At 39.1% G+C, this 21,340-nt stretch overlaps 1 protein-coding gene and 1 pseudogene across 1 annotated transcript; one reads left to right on the top strand and one right to left on the bottom strand.

Moving 5' to 3' along the window:
* Positions 1 to 8,649: 8,649 nt before the first annotated feature.
* On the top strand, positions 8,650 to 9,660 carry LOC126935107 (olfactory receptor 52B6). The gene has a single exon (XM_050756311.1). The coding sequence runs from the start codon at positions 8,650 to 8,652 to the stop codon at positions 9,658 to 9,660; it is 1,011 nt and encodes a 336-aa protein (XP_050612268.1).
* A 2,944-nt stretch (positions 9,661 to 12,604) lies between these two features.
* LOC126935235 (peptidyl-prolyl cis-trans isomerase A-like) lies at positions 12,605 to 15,792 on the bottom strand (annotated as a pseudogene).
* Positions 15,793 to 21,340: the final 5,548 nt, after the last annotated feature.

Here is a 21,340-nt window from a genome sequence, read left to right as displayed (position 1 = left end):
GCTGGTCAGCTGCTGCAGCCCGACCAGTGAGAGCTGAAGCAGGGCAAGGCATCACCTCACCTAGGAAGCGCAAGGGGGAAGGGAATCCATTTTCCTAGCCAGGGGAACTGAGACACACAACACCTAGAAAATCGGGTAACTCCCACCCCAATACTCCACTTTAAGCAAATGGGCACACCAGGAGATTATATCCCACACCTGGCCGGGAGGGTCACATGCCCACGGAGCCTCCCTCATTGCTAGCACAGCAGTCTGCGATCTAACTGCAAGGCAGCAGCAAGGCTGGGGGAGGGGCACCCGCCATTGCTGAGGGTTAAGTAGGTAAACAAAGCCGCTGGGAAGCTCGAACTGGGTGGAGCTCACAGCAGCTCAAGGAAACCTGCCTGTCTCTGTAGACTCCACCTCTGGGGACAGGGCACAGCTAAACAACAACAAAAGCAGCAGAAACCTCTGCAGACGCAAACGACTCTGTCTGACAGCTTTGAAGAGAGCAGTGGATCTCCCAACACGGAGGTTGAGATCTGAGAAGGGACAGACTGCCTGTTCAAGTGGGTCTCTGACCCCTGAGTAGCCTAACTGGGAGACATCTCCCACTAGGGGCAGTCTGACACCCCACACTTCACAGGGTGGAGTACACCCCTGAGAGGAAGTTTCCAAAGCAAGAATCAGACAGGTACACTCGCTGTTCAGAAATATTCTATCTTCCGCAGCCTCTGCTGCTGATACCCAGGCAAACAGGGTCTGGAGTGGACCTCAAGCAATCTCCAACAGACCTCCAGCTGAGGGTCCTGACTGTTAGAAGGAAAACTATCAAACAGGAAGGACACCTACACCAAAACCCCATCAGTACGTCACCATCATCATCAAAGACCAGAGGCAGATAAAACCACAAAGATGGGGAAAAAGCAGGGCAGAAAAGCTGGAAATTCAAAAAATAAGAGCGCATCTCCCCTGGCAAAGGAGCGCAGCTCATCGCCAGCAACGGATCAAAGCTGGACGGAGAATGACTTTGACAAGATGAGAGAAGAAGGCTTCAGTCCATCAAACTTCTCAGAGCTAAAGGAGGAATTATGTACCCAGCACAAAGAAACTAAAAATCTTGAAAAAAAAGTGAAAGAATTGATAGCTAGAGTAATTAATGCAGAGAAGGTAATAAACGAAATGAAAGAGATGAAAAACATGACACAAGAAATACGTGACAAATGCACAAGCTTCAGTAACCAACTCGATCAACTGGAAGAAAGAGTATCAGCGATTGAGGATCAAATGAACAAAATGAAGCGAGAAGAGAAACCAAAAGAAAAAAGAAGAAAAAGAAATGAACAAAGCCTGCGAGAAGTATGGGATTATGTAAAAAGACCAAATCTACATCTGATTGGGGTGCCTGAAAGTGAGGGGGAAAATGGAAGCAAATTGGAAAACACTCTTCAGGATATCATCCAGGAGAACTTCCCCAACCTAGTAGGGCAGGCCAACATTCAAATTCAGGAAATACAGAGAACGCCACAAAGATACTCCTCGAGAAGAGCAACTCCAAGACACATAATTGCCAGAGTCACCAAAGTTGAAATGAAGGAAAAAATCTTAAAGGCAGCCAGAGAGAAAGGTCGGGTTACCCACAAAGGGAAGCCCATCAGACTAACAGCAGATCTCTCGGCAGAAACTCTACAAGCCAGAAGAGAGTGGGGGCCAATATTCAACATTCTTAAAGAAAAGAATTTTAAACCCAGAATTTCATATCCAGCCAAACTAAGTTTCATAAGTGAAGGAGAAATAAAATCCTTTACAGATAAGCAAATGCTTAGAGATTTTGTCACCACTAGGCCTGCCTTACAAGAGGCCCTGAAGGAAGCACTAAACATGGAAAGGAACAACTGGTACCAGCCATTGCAAAAACATGCTAAACTGTAAAGACCATCGAGGCTAGGAAGAAACTGCATCAACTAACGAGCAAAATAACCAGTTAATATCATAATGGCAGGATCAAGTTCACACATAACAATATTAACCTTAAATGTGAAAGGACTAAATGCTCCAATTAAAAGACACAGACTGGCAAACTGGATAAAGAGTCAAGACCCATCAGTCTGCTGTATTCAGGAGACCCATCTCACATACAGAGACACACATAGGCTCAAAATAAATGGATGGAGGAAGATTTACCAAGCAAATGGAGAACAAAAAAAAAGCAGGGGTTGTAATACTAGTCTCTGATAAAATAGACTATAAACCATCAAAGATCAAAAGAGACAAAGAAGGCCATTACATAATGGTAAAAGGATCAATTCAACAGGAAGAGCTAACTATCCTAAATATATATGCACCCAATACAGGAGCACTCAAATTCATAAAGCAAGTCCTTAGAGACTGACAAAGAGACTTAGACTCCCATACAATAATAATGGGAGACTTCAACACTCCACTGTCAACATTAGACAGATCAACGAGACAGAAAGTTAACAAGGATATCCAGGAATTGAACTCATCTCTGCAGCAAGCAGACCTAATAGACATCTATAGAACTCTCCACCCCAAATCAACAGAATATACATTCTTCCAGCACCACATCATACTTACTCCAAAATTGACCACAAAATTGGAAGTAAAGCACTCCTCAGCAAATGTACAAGAACAGAAATTATAACAAACTGTCTCTCAGACCACAGTGCAATCAAACTAGAACTCAGGACTAAGAAACTCAATCCAAACCGCTCAATTACATGGAAACTGAACAACCTGCTCCTGAATGACTACTGGGTACATAACGAAACGAAGGCAGAAATAAAGATGTTCTTTGAAACCAATGAGAACAAAGATACAACATACCAGAATCTCTGGGACACATTTAAAGCAGTGTGTAGAGGGTAATTTATAGCACTAAATGCCCACAAGAGAAAGCTGGAAAGATCTAAAGTTGACACTCTAACATCACAATGAAAAGAACTAGAGAAGCCAGAGCAAACACATTTGAAAGCTAGCAGAAGGCAAGAAATAACTAAGATCAGAGCAGAACTGAAGGAGATAGAGACACAAAAAACCCTCCAGAAAATCAATGAATCCAGCAGTTGGTTTTTTTAAAAGATCAACAAAATTGACAGACCGCTAGCAAGACTAATAAAGAAGAAAAGAGAGAAGAATCAAATAGATGCAATAAAAAATGATAAAGGGGGTATCACCACCGACCCCACAGAAATACAAACTACCATCAGAGAATACTATAAACACCTCTACACAAATAAACTAGAAAATCTGGAAGAAATGGATAATTTCCTGGACACTTACACTCTTCCAAGACTAAACCAGGAAGAAGCTGAATCCCTGAATAGACCAATAGCAGGCTCTGAAATTGAGGCAATAATTAATAGCCTACCAACCAAAAAAAGTCCAGGACCAGATGGATTCACAGCTGAATTCTACCAGAGGTACAAAGAGGAGCTGGTACCATTCCTTCTGAAACTATTCCAATCAATAGAAAAAGAGGGAATCCTCCCTAACTCATTTCATGAGGCCAACATCATCCTGATACCAAAGCCTGGCAGAGACACAACAAAAAAAGAGAATTTTAGACCAATATCCCTGATGAACATCGATGCAAAAATCCTCAATAAAATACTGGCAAACCGGAATCAGCAGCACATCAAAAAGCTTATCCACCATGATCAAGTGGGCTTCATCCCTGGGATGCAAGGTTGGTTCAACATTTGCAAATCAATAAACATAATCCAGCATATAAACAGAACCAAAGACAAGAACCACATGATTATCTCAATAGATGCAGAAAAGGCTTTTGACAAAATTCAACAGCCCTTCATGCTAAAAACGCTCAATAAATTCGGTATTGATGGAACGTACCTCAAAATCATAAGAGCTATTTATGACAAACCCACAGCCAATATCATACTGAATGGGCAAAAACTGGAAAAATTCCCTTTGAAAACTGGCACAAGACAGGGATGCCCTCTCTCACCACTCCTATTTAACATAGTGTTGGAAGTTCTGGCTAGGGCAATCAGGCAAGAGAAAGAAATCAAGGGTATTCAGTTAGGAAAAGAAGAAGTCAAATTGTCCCTCTTTGCAGATGACATGATTGTATATTTAGAAAACCCCACTGTCTCAGCCCAAAATCTCCTTAAGCTGATAAGCAACTTCAGCAAAGTCTCAGGATACAAAATTAATGTGCAAAAATCACAAGCATTGTTACACACCAGTAACAGACAAACAGAGAGCCAAATCAGGAATGAACTTCCATTCACAATTGCTTCAAAGAGAATAAAATACCTAGGAATCCAACTTACAAGGGATGTAAAGGACCTCTTGAAGGAGAACTACAAACCACTGCTCAGTGAAATAAAAGAGGACACAAACAAATGGAAGAACATACCATGCTCATGGATAGGAAGAATCAATATCGTGAAAATGGCCATACTACTCAAGGTTATTTATAGATTCAATGCCATCCCCATCAAGCTACCAATGAACTTCTTCACAGAATTGGAAAAAACTGCTTTAAAGTTCATATGGAACCAAAAAAGAGCCCGCATCGCCAAGACAATCACAAGTCAAAAGAACAAAGCTGGAGGCATCATGCTACCTGACTTCAAACTATACTACAAGGCTACAGTAACCAAAACAGCATGGTACTGGTACCAAAACAGAGATCTAGACCAATGGAACAGAACAGAGTCCTCAGAAATAATACCACACATCTACAGCCATCTGATCTTTGACAAACCTGAGAGAAACAAGAAATGGGGAAAGGATTCCCTATTTAATAAATGGTGCTGGGAAAATTGGCTAGCCATAAGTAGAAAGCTGAAACTGGATCCTTTCCTTACTCCTTATACAAAAATTAATTCAAGATGGATTAGAGACTTAAATGTTAGACCTAATACCATAAAAATCCTAGAAGAAAACCTAGGTACTACCATTCAGGACATAGGCATGGGCAAAGACTTCATGTCTAAAGCACCAAAAGCAATGGCAGCAAAAGCCAAAATTTGACAAATGGGATCTCATTAAACTAAAGAGCTTCTGCACAGCAAAAGAAACTACCATCAGAGTGAACAGGCAACCTACAGAATGTGAGAAAATTTTTGCAATATACTCATCTGACAAAGGGCTAATATCCAGAACCTACAAAGAACTCAAACAAATTTACAAGAAAAAAACAAACAACCACATCAAAAAGTAGGCAAAGGATATGAGCAGACATTTCTCAAAAGAAGACATTCATACAGCCAACAGACACATTAAAAAATGTTCATCATCACTGGCCATCAGAGAAAAGCAAATCAAAACCACAATGAGATACCATCTCACACCAGTTAGAATGGCAATCGTTAAAAAGTCAGGAAACAACAGGTGCTGGAGAGGATGTGGAGAAATAGGATCATTTTTACACTGTTGGTGGGATTGTAAACTAGTTCAACCATTATGGAAAACAGTGTGGCGATTCCTCAAGGGTCTAGAACTAGATGTACCATATGACCCAGCCATTCCATTACTGAGTATATACCCAAAGAATTATAAATCATGCTGTTATAAAGACACATGCACACATATGTTTATTGCAGCACTATTCACAATAGCAAAGACTTGGAATCAACCCAAATGTCCATCAGTGACAGACTGGATTAAGAAAATGTGGCACATATACACCATGGAATACATGCAGCCATAAAAAAGGATGAGCTTGTGTCCTTTGTAGGGACATGGATGCAGCTGGAAACCATCATTCTTAGCAAACTATCACAAGAACAGAAAACCAAACACTGCATGTTCTCACTCATAGGTGGGAACTGAACAATGAGATCACTTGGACTCGGGAAGGGGAACATCACACACCGGGGCCTATCATGGGGAGGGGGGAGGGGGGAAGGATTGCATTGGGCGTTATACCTGATGTAAATGACGAGTTGATGGGTGCTGACGAGTTGATGGGTGCAGCACACCAACATGGCACAAGTATGCATATGTAACAAACCTGCACGTTATGCACATGTAACCTAGAACTTAAAGTATAATAATAATAGTAAATAAATTAAAAAAAAAAAAACAGTAAACAATTCTGCAGGGAGAGAGATGATTTAATGAGAGCAGGATCAGACCAGGGTACAAGAGAAGAAACGGTGGAAGGTAGAGAAATCAAAGTCAAAAGTGGTCTTTCATGGAAGAATGATTTTTAAAGGAAAGAAGAGAGACAAAACTGTAATTTAAAAGAGAGTTTAGTAGAATAAAATGTTTTTATTATAGTTGTTCTTAATTTTTTGCTTGTCTTCAGGTTAAAAACATTTGAATGTTCTTTAATAAAGATCCAGGAAATTAGGAGAAGCTGAAGATAAAGAGAGAGAATAATTGATGAAACAAAGTCCCTGAAGTGGTAGGAAAGAAAGGAAATTCAGAGAATAGGTGGGGAAATTATTATTGACGCTATAGCTACATACATTCATACACACATAAATACATGTATATACATGCATACATACATATGTACATATATGAATGCATGCATGCAAGTATGCATATGTATGTTTGTCTGTGTATAAGGTTGTTTTTAAAAGAATCTAATAAGTTAAATATTCATACATGAGGCCCTAGGTTCATTTCCCAGCACCTCCCAAAAATTACTCAAGAAACTTTTCTTATATTTAGGTAAAGTAAAATACATTACAGCTATGACAAAGGAAACATTGGAAAATAGAAAAGATATTAGCACCTCTTTCGTTGGGACTGGAGGATATGAGGGGAGGATGGATGCAGAGATAAATAAATTTACAGGAAGGGAATAATATGAGGGATATGTTCCTGATAGTCTTGAAATGTGAGTTACAAAAGAGAAACATTCAGTGGAGAGAGAAAAACAGAATTTGGGCAGTGATAAAAGTCGTATAGGCCAGGCATGGTGGCTCATGCCTGTAATCCCAGCACTTTGGGAGGCCAAGGCGGGTGGATCACTTGAGATCAGGAGTTCAAGATCAGCCTGACCAACATGGTGAAACCCCATCTCTACTAAAAATACAAAAAAAATTACCCGGGCATGGTGGTGGGCACCTGTAATCCCAGTTATTCGGGAGCCTGAGACAGGAGACTCACTTGAACCCAGGATGCGGAGCTTGCAGTGAGCCAAGATCACATAATTGCACTCCAGCCTGGGCGACAGAGCGAGACTCCATCTCAATAAAAAAAAAAAAAAAAAAAAAAGTCATATATTCATTGTGAGAATAGTTTAATAGGACTGAGGAGGAATCACGTGTCCTAATATGTACTAAAGACTACTTATGTGATTGTGTCATTTTTTTCACAACCTGACTATGTAAGCTGAGGATAACACTAGTTAGATTTATTTGAAGTCTGAGAATTTACAGATACAGCAGAAACCAATGGGTACTAAAAAGAAATGATCCTGGCGGAAATGATAGACATCTAGAGTAGATAGGGAAGAAAGCTCAATAAGTTCTTACGTCAGTGGTTCACAAACTTCAGCATGAATCAGAATCATCTAGAGAGCTTGCCAAAACACAGATTGTTATCCCAACTCTAGGTTTTCTCATCCGTAGGTTTGTGGTAGGGCCAAAGAATTTACAAGTTCACTGATGATGCTGTGGAGACCAAGCTTCAGAAACGTTGTCCTACACCTACCTTTCTGCTCTGGATGATAGTGCCACATTTCACAGTCACAGAGGTGACTCAGGAAGTCACACGCAATTTAATAAGCCTTCCATGGAGAAAATTTAGCTTAATATACCAACAAAACAACAATTATGCTCATTTTAAAAATTAGAAAATTGTTACTCAGAGAAGTGACTTGTCCAAGATCATGCAGCCAATAGTTAACAGGGCAGAACTCTGACCCAGGTTTTTTCACACTCTCTCCTGTGTTCTTTCTAAATGCCATAGCTACCTTAACTGCCTTCATCTGTGCCTAGGGGAAAAGGGATATAGGGTTGACAGTACCTACCACCCCCAATCCTACTCTTTCATATAATCTGCTAAGCAAATTGTTGCTTAGTCCTCTTGTTGTAGGACTGCAGTCCTCTCTGCAGGGCCTGGGGCTTTTGCAGAGCTCATTACAGTTCACATGCCCAAAGAGATTGTAGAGATTGGTTTTGATGTTCTACCTATCCCTGTTCTTTTCAGGACCTATGGTACTGTGCTGAGTCTGGCAATGTTTTTGAGCCCTTTAGTTTCCTGAATTTTTTTTTTCTGTTTTCTTTTTCCTTTTTTCTTTTTTTTTTTTTTTTTTTTTTTGGATTTTTAGCAGAGATGGGGTTTCACCATCTTAGCCAGGCTGGTCTTGAACTCCTGACCTCATGATCCACCCGCCTCGGCCTCCCAAAGTGCTAGGATTACAGGCGTGAGCTGCTGCGCCTGGCCTAGTTTCCTGAAATTCTTAAAGTTGTGTGGAGGGCTTCTGAGTAGGAACACAGAGCCTGTCTGTGGGCAGGTCCTGTAACTGTGCAGAGCCCATGTGTAATTATTTAGAGAGAATATGGCTGTGTGCAGAGCCTGTGTGTGATTATCTGTAGAGATATGTCTGTGTGCAGAGGCCATAACTGTCATCAGGCCTCTAACTATATGCAGACCTTGTGGCTGTTTGTTTTTATGGACACTCTGCTAATGCGTTCAAAAATCTGAAGCTCTTTTTTCCCTATGGCACAGTTGAGGACTCTGCATAAAATCATGGCCCTTTTTTCTGTTAACAGCATAGCTGCTGTGAACAACTCTGACACTCGCATAGCAGGCTGCTTCCTTACTGGCATCCCTGGGCTGGAGCACCTACACATCTGGCTATCCATCCCCTGCTGCATCATGTACATTGCCGCCCTGGCAGGCAATGGCATCCTAATTTGTGTCATCCTCTCCCAGGCAATCCTGTATGAGCCCATGTACATATTCTTATCCCTGCTGGCCAGTGCTGATGTTTTGCTCTCTACCACCACCATGCCTAAGGCCCTGGCCAATTTGTGGCTAGGTTATAGCCACGTTTCCTTTGATGGCTGCCTCACTCAGATGTTCTTCATTCACTTCCTCTTTGTGGCTGACTCTGTTGTCCTGGCGGCCATGGCCTTTGATCGCTACGTGGCCATCTGCTCCCCGCTGAGATATGTCACGATCCTCACAAGCAAGGTCATTGGGAAGATTGCCGCTGCCGTCCTGAGCTGCAGGTTCATCGTTATGTTTCCATCCATCTTTCTCCTCAAGCGCCTGCACTATTGCCGGATCAACATCATTGCACACACATTTTGTGAGCACATGGGCATTGCCCACCTCTCCTGTTCTGATATCTCCATCAATGTCTCGTATGGGTTGGCAGCTGCTCTTCTCTCCACAGGCCTGGACATCATCCTTATTACTGTTTCCTACATCCACATCCTCCAAGCAGTCTTCCACCTCCCTTCTCAAGATGCCCGCTCCAAGGCCCTGAGTACCTGTGGATCCCATGTCTGTGTCATCCTACTCTTCTATGTCCCTGCCATTTTTTCTGTCTTTGCCTATAGGTTTGGTGGGAGAAGCATCCCACGCTATGTCCATATTCTCCTGGCCAACCTCTACGTTGTCATTCCTCCTATGCTCAATCCCATTATTTATGGAGTGAGGACCAAGCAAATACTGGAAGGGGCTAAGCAGATGTTTTCAAATCTTGCCAAAGGATCTAAATAAAGGCTTTCAACTTAGTCTCAACCCTTTTCTATATCTATCAATTGTCCCGTATTTAGCCCATTCTTGCCTCTACATTTTCCAATTATCCCTGTGTTATTCTCATCGATCTTTCAATTTATTTAAATATGTCATCTATTCAAACCCACCTCTGATTTCTTTTATTGGAAATCTCTAGCAAAATCTATCTAATCCTCTTACCCTTACTATTGAAATGCAATCTGATTTCCCATCACCTCAAGAAAAACTAGCTAATTAGGGGAAATGTAAAAACCAAATTTACAGTCTAACTGAAACCTTTCTCTAACTGCTTACATTGGCTTCCTAATTTGTTCTTAATCACTTCTATATAATTTTGACATTTGCCAGTTCAACATCTTTCTCATGATGGGAACCCCTGAGAACTGTCATGTCTAAGAGTTTATAGTCTCATGGGATGATATTTTTCTTACCAGTTGCACAAATTCACGATCACATACATGTATATACCCATGTTCGGAGATACTAACACAGCAGCAGCATAAATAGGTGGACATATCCATTTATCAACTTTTATCAAATAATTCTGAACTAACCATTACCTGTTCTGGATGAAGTTTTCCCTGAAATGTAGACAATTGTATAGGACTCCTATCCATCCAAATATGCTTTGTATTTAAAAGTTATATTCATCATTAAAATTAGAAATAAAAATACCTGCTCATATCTAATATCTATGGATGTATGTATTATTTAATAGTTAAAGAAATATAAACGTCTATATGTTATTTAATAACTTACTCAATAATAACTATTAACATCAGGAATTAGCCTAGGCTGATGTTCTCTAAGATTGAGAAGAGGAACTCAACCTGAATTTTAGCCCAAGACCAAACTATTCTTGAAAACATAGTTCACATCTCAACCCTGCCCACTCCTATACTCAGCCCACAGTGAAAGAGCCATCATTTGAGATTCTGCCCCACTTTTCATCTAAATCACTGTTTTGTTGGATCATTAGTATATTGCTTCTTGTTTTATTAGAAAACTCATGTTTGTGTCTTAATTCCCTGTCTAGAGTGTACACTTCTTGAGAAAGAAAAGATTATTTTGAAGGCTTTTTATCATATTGCCCCAAAGCATGAGAACCCTCTCCTGGCAAATATGTAATATGAGTATATCTGTATAAAATTCTTCTTTAAAAAAATGTAACATCACTTTTTTGCTCTAGACTCATTCTTCTTTGCAGGAGTTCTTCCTCCTGGGAGACACTGGAACTCAATGTCACATAGAGGAGAGAATTGTGCTAGGTGCCAGGAGATATGGATTTAAAAGTAAGATGTACTACTTGTTCAATAAGCTTGAGAGTTTGCATAATATTCATGAACTTAATTTTCTGCTCAACTTTGAAGATGAGAATAATATAACATTACATATCAATTGCATAATAAGCATTCAATGAATGTTCAGTTCATTTCCACCTTTTTGTTTCCACATAGCTCTCTGCATCCTCAAGACAATGATAATAAAAGTTAGAGAGAGGAGCCATTAGCATCCTTATTATGTGGAAGAGAAAACTGTAAGAAGTAGTGATCAAGTTTTGAGTTCTAGATCTTTTTGAAATTGACTGTGTTGGAAATGACTGTTCCATTTACTAACTGTATGAGTCTGGGCAAGTTACTTTACTTCTCTGTATCTCAACTTTCTTCTTCTTTTGTTTTTTGAGACAAAGCCTCGCTTTGTTGCCCAGGCTGGAGTGTAGTGGCCTGATGTCAGCTCACTGCAACCTCCACCTCAAAGGTTTCAGCGATTCTTGCGCTTCAGCCTCCCCAGTAGCTGGGGATGCACTACCACACCGGGCTAATTTACATATTTTTAGTAGAAGTGGGGTTTTGCCATGTTGCCTAGGCTGGTCTCGAACTCCTGACCTCAGGTGATCTGTCTGCTTCGGCCTCCCGAAGTGCTGGGATTACAGACCTGAGCTCTCACACCCAGCAACTTTCTCATCTTTAAAACGGAAATAATAATAGTAACTTTCTCTTAATGATTTAATGAGAAATAAATATATAACCATCTTAAATCAGCACTTTCCATATAAATAAGTGCTCTACAAAGGATAGCTTTATTTGTATTATTGTTTCAATTATTATTAATGAATGGCTCATCCAACACTCAGAATGGTTGTCCTGAGACCTAACCAGATTGTGTATCATACTCAAATTTTGTTTCTACAAGGAGGAATAGGAAAAAGAAGACAAGAATAAAACAGAAAAATATTTTAATCTAATATTTACAATAACTAAATTCAATCAAATATAATTCTAACAAGTCAAAATTAAATGTATTTTTAAAAGAATTGCAGAGATTTCTTTAAATACAACTATGCCACTGAAGACACATAAACTTGACCGCTGTTTTACAGACACACCAAGCTCATTTCCTTCTTAGGCTTTTGTGCTTGTTATTTTGTTTCCTGAAACATCCTTTCCCTGTATCTTTACATGACTCATTCCCACCTTTTCTTCATTTCCCTGTTTATATGTCTTTTCCACAGGAATTTCTCTATGATTTTCTAATAAGAAATATACCTCCCTTTCTTTCATGGGGAAAAAAAAAAAAAAAAAAACATCATAAGCAAAGAGACAAAAGTCAATGACAAATTGAAATCTTTTCAAGTTATATTATAGATAAAATGCTTGCTTTTTCTAATACATAAAAGTTCCTCAAAATGTAGAGGAAAAAAATGATCAAAAGCCTGATAAACATAAAGAACAGATACATCATTAGAATATGCTTTGCTTATTATTAATAAGAGAAAATACATTAAAAACTATACCAAGGTACCATTTCCCACCTGTCAGATTAGTAAAAGTTAAAAGGATTAACCCTGTGCTGGCTATAATGTTAGAAAACAGAGCCTCTCATACTTTGCTTATGGATAGACCATACAACAGAATTTTTAAACATCTAACAAAATGTGTATGAATTTATTATTTGATCCAGAAATCACATTTACAGGAGTTACATTTCATATATGCCTCCTTATGACAAAATGATGTGTACAAGGTTAGTCATTATGATAACATTTTTGTAACACAAAAATATTTGAAACAACCTAAACAGAGTCTGAATTCCTAGGTTTCAAATCCACACCCTATGCTTACTAAAGTATAAAACCTTAACTTTTACCAAGTTACAAAAAGGCGTTATAATCACACAGGTGGGTTAGATTGTAGTCACCATATTCAGTACATACTACCTAATTATTTGTCACGGGCAATTTGGTAATTATCCTCTTTAAGTCTCAGTTATCTTCTCTGTAAAAAAAGAGTAATAATACCTGCTTCAGGGGTTGTTTTGTTTATTAATGAGATTAGCTAGATATAAGAAAATAAATAACTGGTATATTAATGGATACTTTATTGCTATCAAAATTTTTACTAATATAAAATAGCTAGAATATACTTTATTTCAGGTATATTTGTGTGCACCTCTGGTAGAACTGTATTTCCACTAGCTGAATGCCTAAAAGTGGAATATCTAGATCATAGATCATACATATTTAAAATTTTGATAAATAGTGCCAAATTGTCTGTAAATATTAGCTAGGTAAATTCATAGCAAATGAACAGTACCACTTGTGATATTATCACATTGTTTTTTTACTTTGAATTTTAAAAAAAGCTATCTTTTAATAATTCATATCTATATTTTATCTTCTTTGAATTATCTTTCTCCGTTTTTCTCTCGTTTTCTTGATCTGATTTTAAGATTTGATATATAAATTATATTAATCCTTTACAAAATAAAAAATATAGCAGAATACATGCAAAACATAGAAGCTTATACCAAAAATATATTTTCCAATTTGCTTTTCAATAGATAAGTCAACAAGTAGTTTCAAGGGAAATTTTTAATTTTTGTGTTTGCCAGTCTCTATATTTATAAAATTAGTTTCATTATGTTTCTCTTTATTTCAAGATTAAGATTTTCTTCTATAGCTTCTTTTGTTATTATAGTTTCATTGCAAAATTAACACATTCTCTTAGTATAAAATAAAAAGTGAAAAACATAATTGCCTGATGCTATCTCCACAAAGGTAATCTGTACTTATTTAGAATCAAAAGAAGAATCTGTCATTTTTTTTTATGTAAGAAGCAGTTTCATGTAAGAGATACCATAAAAGGGCCTCGTCTTATAGATTGAAGGTTGAGACCCTGAGTGAGAGATTAAATAAGGGAGATTTGACTTAGAGGGTGTAACTAAATTTACAGAAAAAAATATCTAGGGATTTGAGACATTTCTTTTCACTGAGTCCTTAACACTCTCCCAAGTCTCCGTCTGAATCTTCCCCTAACATCATCTAGAGAGTTATTCGCAGTCATTCCTGAGAATGCTCAAATGAATGAAGGCATAGGGGAAGAAAAACCTTTTTTCTACCCTCCTAGGTTCTCCAGCCAGGTCCCTGAAAATTAGACTGACAATAGACAGATTAACAAGAGAAAAACAAACACATTTATTAATATGTGCATTAACATGGGAGAAATCTATTGATAACTAACTCAAAGGGGTGGTTAGAACATTGGTTTACATAGCATCTTAACAAAAGAACAATAGATTTTTAAAAGGTGACCAAAAAAGTTTTAGGCTTCTAAGGGTAGCAAACTGTAGGAAAGTAAAAATGTGGTGGAAACTAATGGAGGATAAGGGCTAATCAGTAAGGTTTGTATAGACTCTTTCTCAGTGCCATATTGTCTCTGGTGATAGGTTGTTATTCTCTTTCTGGTAATAACAGAGAAGTATAAGTCAAGGGTAGGGGGTCACTGTCACAAGAGGAATTTGTGTTTAGCTTTTGGGCAGCTAGGAGGAGGGTAGAGAGCTCATCCTGTGTCTGCTTTTTCTCAATTACCTTCAGGTTAAAAGAATTCTTCTTTTTTTATTTAGTTTTTATTTCATAATCATAAACTTAACTCAAATCTGCAATCCAGTTAGGCATGGGAGGGAACAAGGAAAACAGGGAACCCAAAGGGAACTGCAGCGAGAGCATAAAGATTCTAGGATACTGCGAGCAAATGGGGTGGAGGGGTGCTCTCCTGAGTTACAGAAGGAATGAATGATCTGGTGGTTAAGATAAAACACAAGTCAAACTTATTTGAGTTGCCCACAGTCAGCAACGGTGATCTTCTTGCTGGTCTTGCCATTCCTGGACCCAAAGTGCTCCATGGCCTCCACAATATTCATGCTTTCTTTCACTTTGCCAAAAACCACATGTTTGCGTCCAACCACTCAGTCTCGGCAGTGCAGATGAAAAACTGGGAACTGTTTGTGTTGGGTCCAGCATTTGCCATGGGCAAGATGCCAGGACCTGTATGCTTTAGGATGAAGTTCTCATCTTCAAATTTCTCCCCATAGATGGACTTGCCACCAGTGCCATTATGGCGTGTGAAGTCACCACCCTGACACATAAACCCTGGAATAATTCTATGAAAGCGGGAACCCTTATAACCAAATACTTTCTCTCTAGTGCTCAGAGCATGAAAATTTCCTGCTGTCTTTGGAACCTTGTCTGCAAATAGCTTGAAGGAGACGTGGCCCAAGGGCTCGCCGTCAACAGCAATGTCAAAGAACACACGGTGGGGTTGACCATGGCTAATAGTACAGGGTTTTCCTCCACGGCAGCCTCTGCAAAGCAGGCAGCTTAAAAGAATTCTTATGCCGCAGTGGTACGTTTTGGAGTAGCATATTATAAACCTATCCCAGTTCATTTGGGCTGTTATAACAAAATATCAGAAACTAGATAACTTATAAACAACAGAAATTTACTTCTCATATCTGGAGGCTGGGAAGTACAAAACAAGGTGCCAGCAGATTCAGCATCTGGTAAAAGCCTACTTTCTGATTAATAGATGGTGCCTTCTAGCTGTGTCTTCACATGGAGAAAGGGACGAAAAGGTTTCTCTTGGGCCTCTTTTATAAGGGCACTAATTCATTCATGAGGGCTCTAGCCTCATGACCTAGTCACCTCCCAAAGTCTCCACCTCATAATACTATTGCAATGGTGATGAGGTTTAAACATATAAATTTTGGGGGGAAAGGGTGCAGCACAAACTGTTAGACCATAGTAGAATCCCTTCGACGTCTTTACCATTTCAATTGGATGAATGTTTTAAAATATATATATATATTTTTTTTTAATGGAGTTTTGCTCTTACTGCCCAGGCTGGAGTGCAATGGCGCCATCTTTGCTCACTGCAACCTCCGTCTCCCAGGTTCAAGCAATTCTTCTGCCTCAGCCTCCCAAGTAGCTGGGATTACAGGCGCCAGCCACCACTCCTGGTTCATTGTATTTTTAGTAGAGATGGGGTTTCACCATGTTGGCCAGGTTGGTCTCGAACTCCTGACTTCAGGTGATCCACCCCCCCCCCCCCCAGCTTCCCAAAGTGCTGAGATTACAGGCATGAGCCTCCATGACCGGCCAGTTGAAGTTTTTCAAAACTCACCATCCTCAATCCCCTTATTATTTTAATTTTTAACCCCAAACAAGACCATATGAAGATCTTTTTGGGTTTTTTTTTTTTTTTTTTTTTTGAGTTTCCAGGTGTCACAACCTACATGGTCACCTTCTTTCTTTCTTTATACTAATTTTATTAATGAGAATTTTTTTAAAAAGCACTTGTTTACATGTCTATGTTCACATCAATTGTGATTAGAATTAAACAATCCTAGAGTGTATGTTCCATGTTAGCAAACTTTTGATAACTCCTTCTACCTGCCCACAGAATTTTTTTTTTTTTTTTTTTTTTTTTTTTTTTTGAGATGGAGTGTCGCTTTGTTTCCCAACCTGGAGTGCAGTGGCGCGATCTCATCTCACTGCGATCTCCGCCTCCTGGGTTCAAGTGATTCTCCTGCCTCAGCCTCCCGTGTAGCTGGAATTACAGGCACATGTCACCATGCCTGGCTAATTTTTTTATATTTTTAGTAGAGATGGGGTTTCACCATGTTGGCCAGGCTGGTCTTGAGCTGCTGACCTTAGATGATCCACCCACCTTGGCCTCCCAAAGTGCTGGGATTACAGAGGTGAGTCAGGGCACCTGGCCCCCTGCCACACATTTTTATCATACCCATCTCAGACAACTGAAGTTTTTCTTTTCCTCAAAAATCCAAGCTGAGAGGTTATAATAAATACAGTGGAGTATATTTGTTTGTATTCCAAACTGGTCAAATAGTCACTGTAGATGGAATCTTAGAAGAAAAATTATGAAAGATTTTAAAATAAAAAAATGCTTACTCATCTGGTGTACTCTTCTGAGTTTTCTTAGCTTTTTATTGTCTTTGAGCTTAATACAATTTATTATGTAAATTATATTGAGCTGAAAATCATGCAAGTGATTTTGCCCATAGAAATGCAAATTGTCTCAAAGAGACATGTATATGATGATTCTATTGTGGATGTTGACTTGTTTTCCTCTCTTTGTAAATTCATTGCAAGTCTTTCTGATCGCCTATGTTTATGTGTGTTTTTAAATTCTCCTTTGGGTTGGTTACACCATCTTGCTGATTCTCTCCTTAATTAACTAAATAAATCTTCGGCATGTGTTCATTTTATATGTCTATAAACTCTCATTTTTTTTAAAAAAGTCTTTTAACAGAAATCAAGCGAAAATAAAAAAGACAAATTAGTGGACTATAGGAATGGTCTACTTGCTTCTGTACAAGATAGTGACAGTAAAGATGGAGAGAAATAAATCAAATGGACAAAACTTCTTCAAAAGGATAAATTAAAAGGGCAAAAATTGAATGTTGGGATGAGGAAGAGGAAAGAATGTACGAGTTCATTGTTTCTGAGGAACAAAAAAGGCGAGTTGTACCATTCATCAAGATAAGTAATAAAGGAGAATAAACAAATTGGTGGGCAAATAAACACTACTACTATATACTGTTACTGAGCAATCAATGGGCTTGCCTCTTGACATACATACAAGCCAATACCATGGCACCTTTTGAGAAAAGCAAAGCTTTATTGCAAGTAGACTGGCAAGGAGACAGAAGAAATGATTAATGAGGTATGATCTGATTGGATCTTGCAATGAGGTGATGCTGGGAGGCATCATCTGATTGGATCCTGCCTTGGGGTGTTGCAAGGGCTCGATCTGATTAGATCCTGAATTCTGCCACGTGATGTCCCTTCTTAATTCAGTCCCTACTCCTCAGTCTGAGCACTTGAGTTCCACCTGTGGTTGCATGCTTGGTTTATCTGGGCATGTTCAGGCTATGTGACCTTTAGCCCAGGGGGCTATGGCAATTGAAAAACAGCTCACAACTTTGACACATAAAAGTTGAACCAGATTAGTCCACTGAGGTTACAACATCTTGTTTTTGTTCTACCTGTGAGTTATTCACATGGACTCTGAAGCCCAAAAGAGGTCTGATCTGTAGTTAATGTTCGGACTTTGTCAGCTAGCAAAGTGGATGGGATTATCTAGGAAGGGGATTTAGAGAAGATGAGATAATAGTTAACAAACAAAAAGCTATATTTAAGTGACTAGTTTGATTTTCTTCAAATTGACTAGAATGTGAATATACGCATAGCAAAATTCATGTTTTATTCATCGGTATTACTCCAGAGCCCTGCCAAATGCTTGGTACTTCATTATAGTTAATAATGCTACCTTTCACTGATTGACGATCTATTGTGTTTCAGGAACTGTCCTAAGTACTCCACATATATTTGCATATTTAGTCTTCACAATAACTCTATGCAGTAGGTATTTTACAGATAGGGAAACTGAGGCCCAACAGAGGTTAAGTAACTTGCCCCAAATCATACAGATGGTAAGTAAATGAGCTAGGATTTGAATCTTGGCAAAACTGGTTCCAGAGTCTATCATCTTAAATACCATCTTAAATACTGTGCTATGTGACATATATAGTTTAATATGTGTCTGCTGAAAAGAAAGAACAAAATAAATTTTTAAAAAGAAGGAAGGAAGAAAGAGAATATAAAATATCAAAGGAAAGATGGGGCCAGGCATGGTGGCTCACACCTGTAATCCCAGCACTTTGGGAGACTGAGGTGGGCAAATCGCTTGAGTCCAGAAGTTTGAGACCAGCCTGGGCAACATAGTGAAATCCTGTCTCTACAAAATACACAAAAATTTACCTGGCATGGTGGTGTGTGCTGTTAGTCTCAACTACTTGACAGGCTGAAGTGGGAGGATCACTTGAGCCCGAGAGTTTGTGGCTGAAGTGAGCTGAGATCGTGCTACTACATGCCAGCCTGGGCAACAGAGTGAGACTGTCTCAGAAAAAAAAAAAAAAAAAAGAGGAAAGAAAAAGCATACATTAATTGGGTCCATGTTTGATGATCAGAAGCATCTGAAAACAAAATTGGTGGCTTGTTTCTACTATATCCCTAAGTCTCTAGAACAAGAAATGTTTCTCACTGAAATTTGTTTTTATTTGGTTTTACTGAAGTTCTTCCTCTAATCAGATGTTAACAATTATCTTTCAGAAAATCCAGTTAGATCTATCCTGAATTCTCAAGCATAAACTACCCTGAGTCTTAATCTTGGCCTTGCAGTATCTACTTTTTCCTTTTCTTTTGTTCCCGTCAGTTCCCAGCTGGTAGTAATGAGTTAAGGAGGGTTTTCCATGAGAGGGGCAGAAACATTTCTGACCACAAGAATCATCTGACACTGCTTTCAAACAAGTTGTACTGAAAAAATATACTAGAGATTTTGTCACAGGAAGTCTGTCTCCTGTGAATATATAAGAGATTTCCTCAAAGAAAATATATTCGAGTATATTAGAGATTTACTCACAGAAAATCTGTCTCCTGAGTTTGTATTTTTTGTCACTATTTGGCTGTGAGAATGTTCTGTGACCCTTGTCATGGTCCTTTTTGCTTTTCCTGAAACCTCTTTCCTATCAAATGTTGATATCCACTTATTGCTCTTAAGAAATCTTGATACCTTAACCTGTGCACTAAACAATATTCCTGGCATATACTGAGTATTTAACATATTGAGTATTGTTATAATAACAGGCTGGATCCGTTAATGCCACCCTGAGTCTAGAACTGCAGCAGTGGGTCTTGAGTCTAGAACTGCAAGTACTCTGAGTATTCAGGAACTTGGGGCTGCCAGCAAATCTGTGCCCTCATTACCTTCAAACCTGTCCTACTGGATGCATCATATCACCCCACCAAGCCTCTGAATCCACATACTTGGTTCCCTTTTAACACTAACAGTAATACTAATACTAGTAATACTAATAATAGTAATACTAATAACACTAATACCCACTGTATTGGGTATACCACTTGTTTTTTCAATCTATTTAACACTTGTTGAACAGTTGGGTTGATTCCATTTTTTAATATGAGTAAAACTACTATGAACTTTTCTGTACAAATCTTTGCATGGATATGTTTTCATTTTTCTTGAGTAGATTCCTACGAGTGGATTTGATGGATCATATGGTAAATTTATATCTAACTTTTGAGACCCCTGGAATTATTGCCAAGTACCTTCATTTCTTCTCAACCATCAGAATGCCCAATCTCCCTGTTCAAGATGAGAAATTAGTTACAGAGAAAATAAAAACTGCCTTGGTTAGCAAACAAAAAGGAAAAACTCTGCACACTGAGAAATAGTCTTTTATTCTGTTTTTTGTTTTCTTTTTTGTTTTGAGACTGGTTATCACTGTGTCACCCAGGCTGGAGTGCAGTAGCAGGATCATGGCTCACCGCAGCCTGGACCTTCCAGGCTCAAGTGATCCTCTCCCACCTTTCAGCCTCCCAAGTAGCTGGGACTACAGGCACGTACCACCATGCCTGGCAATTTTCTTTTTTTTTAGACAGGGTTTTACTACGTTGCCGAAGTTGGCCTCAAAATCCTGGATTCAAGCTATCCTTCTACCTTGGCCTCCCAAAATGCTGGGACTACAAGCGAGCCACCACGCCCAGCCAACATCCTTTTTGTTAACTGAGCCTACTAGCCCCAGAAATGTAGCCCTATGCTGACAAGACTATGGAGCCTATAAGTTACTTCCATTTATATCGTCTCTTAGAAAATGGCCCGAGAAGAGACTCTGGGTTGGGCCTCTCCATCCCTTTTCCAATACTTCTAACCCTCTGGGTGTCAATCATACCATTTTGTATTCCAAGGGACTTAAATGTGGGCTGGGCCAGTGGCAGGGTGGTGACCATACTGGGCAGTTTGGGTGGGGCCAGGAGAATTTCAGAACATAAGCAGGCTTTGACCTGAAGCGTCATCCATGGGCAATATGGAGGCAGCCATACCTAAAACCGTTGTGAAGAAAGCTACACAAAGGATGATCTGAAATGTCCTTCGTATGGCTTCTTAAACCTGCGGACATGAGGTACTCACTGAAATAGTGACACATGTCCGCACTTATGAGATTCTAATGACCTTTCATTCGCCTAAGGACTGTTGAGAGAAATCTCTTGATACTTAACCCAGCTCTCTCCCTATTGCCCAATCCTTCATCCAGACTTTTATCTGGATACCCCAGTCCCTTCTTTCTCTATACCTCCCTCCCCAGTCCACCTTCTAAGGCAAGGTGACACTCATCTAATCAGTCTCCTTAGGAGGAACTTTGACATTCTTTTTCTTCTCAGAGTTTCTGTGCTATTGAAACTCTGTAGTTAGAGTTCTGAGGCTCTATAAGCTTTACATGTATT

This window comes from Macaca thibetana, chromosome 14, assembly GCF_024542745.1.
Source record: "Macaca thibetana thibetana isolate TM-01 chromosome 14, ASM2454274v1, whole genome shotgun sequence".
Classification (NCBI taxonomy): Eukaryota; Metazoa; Chordata; class Mammalia; order Primates; family Cercopithecidae; genus Macaca; species Macaca thibetana.
Note: the sequence above shows the minus strand (reverse complement) of the source record. Positions and strands in the feature narration are given on the sequence as shown.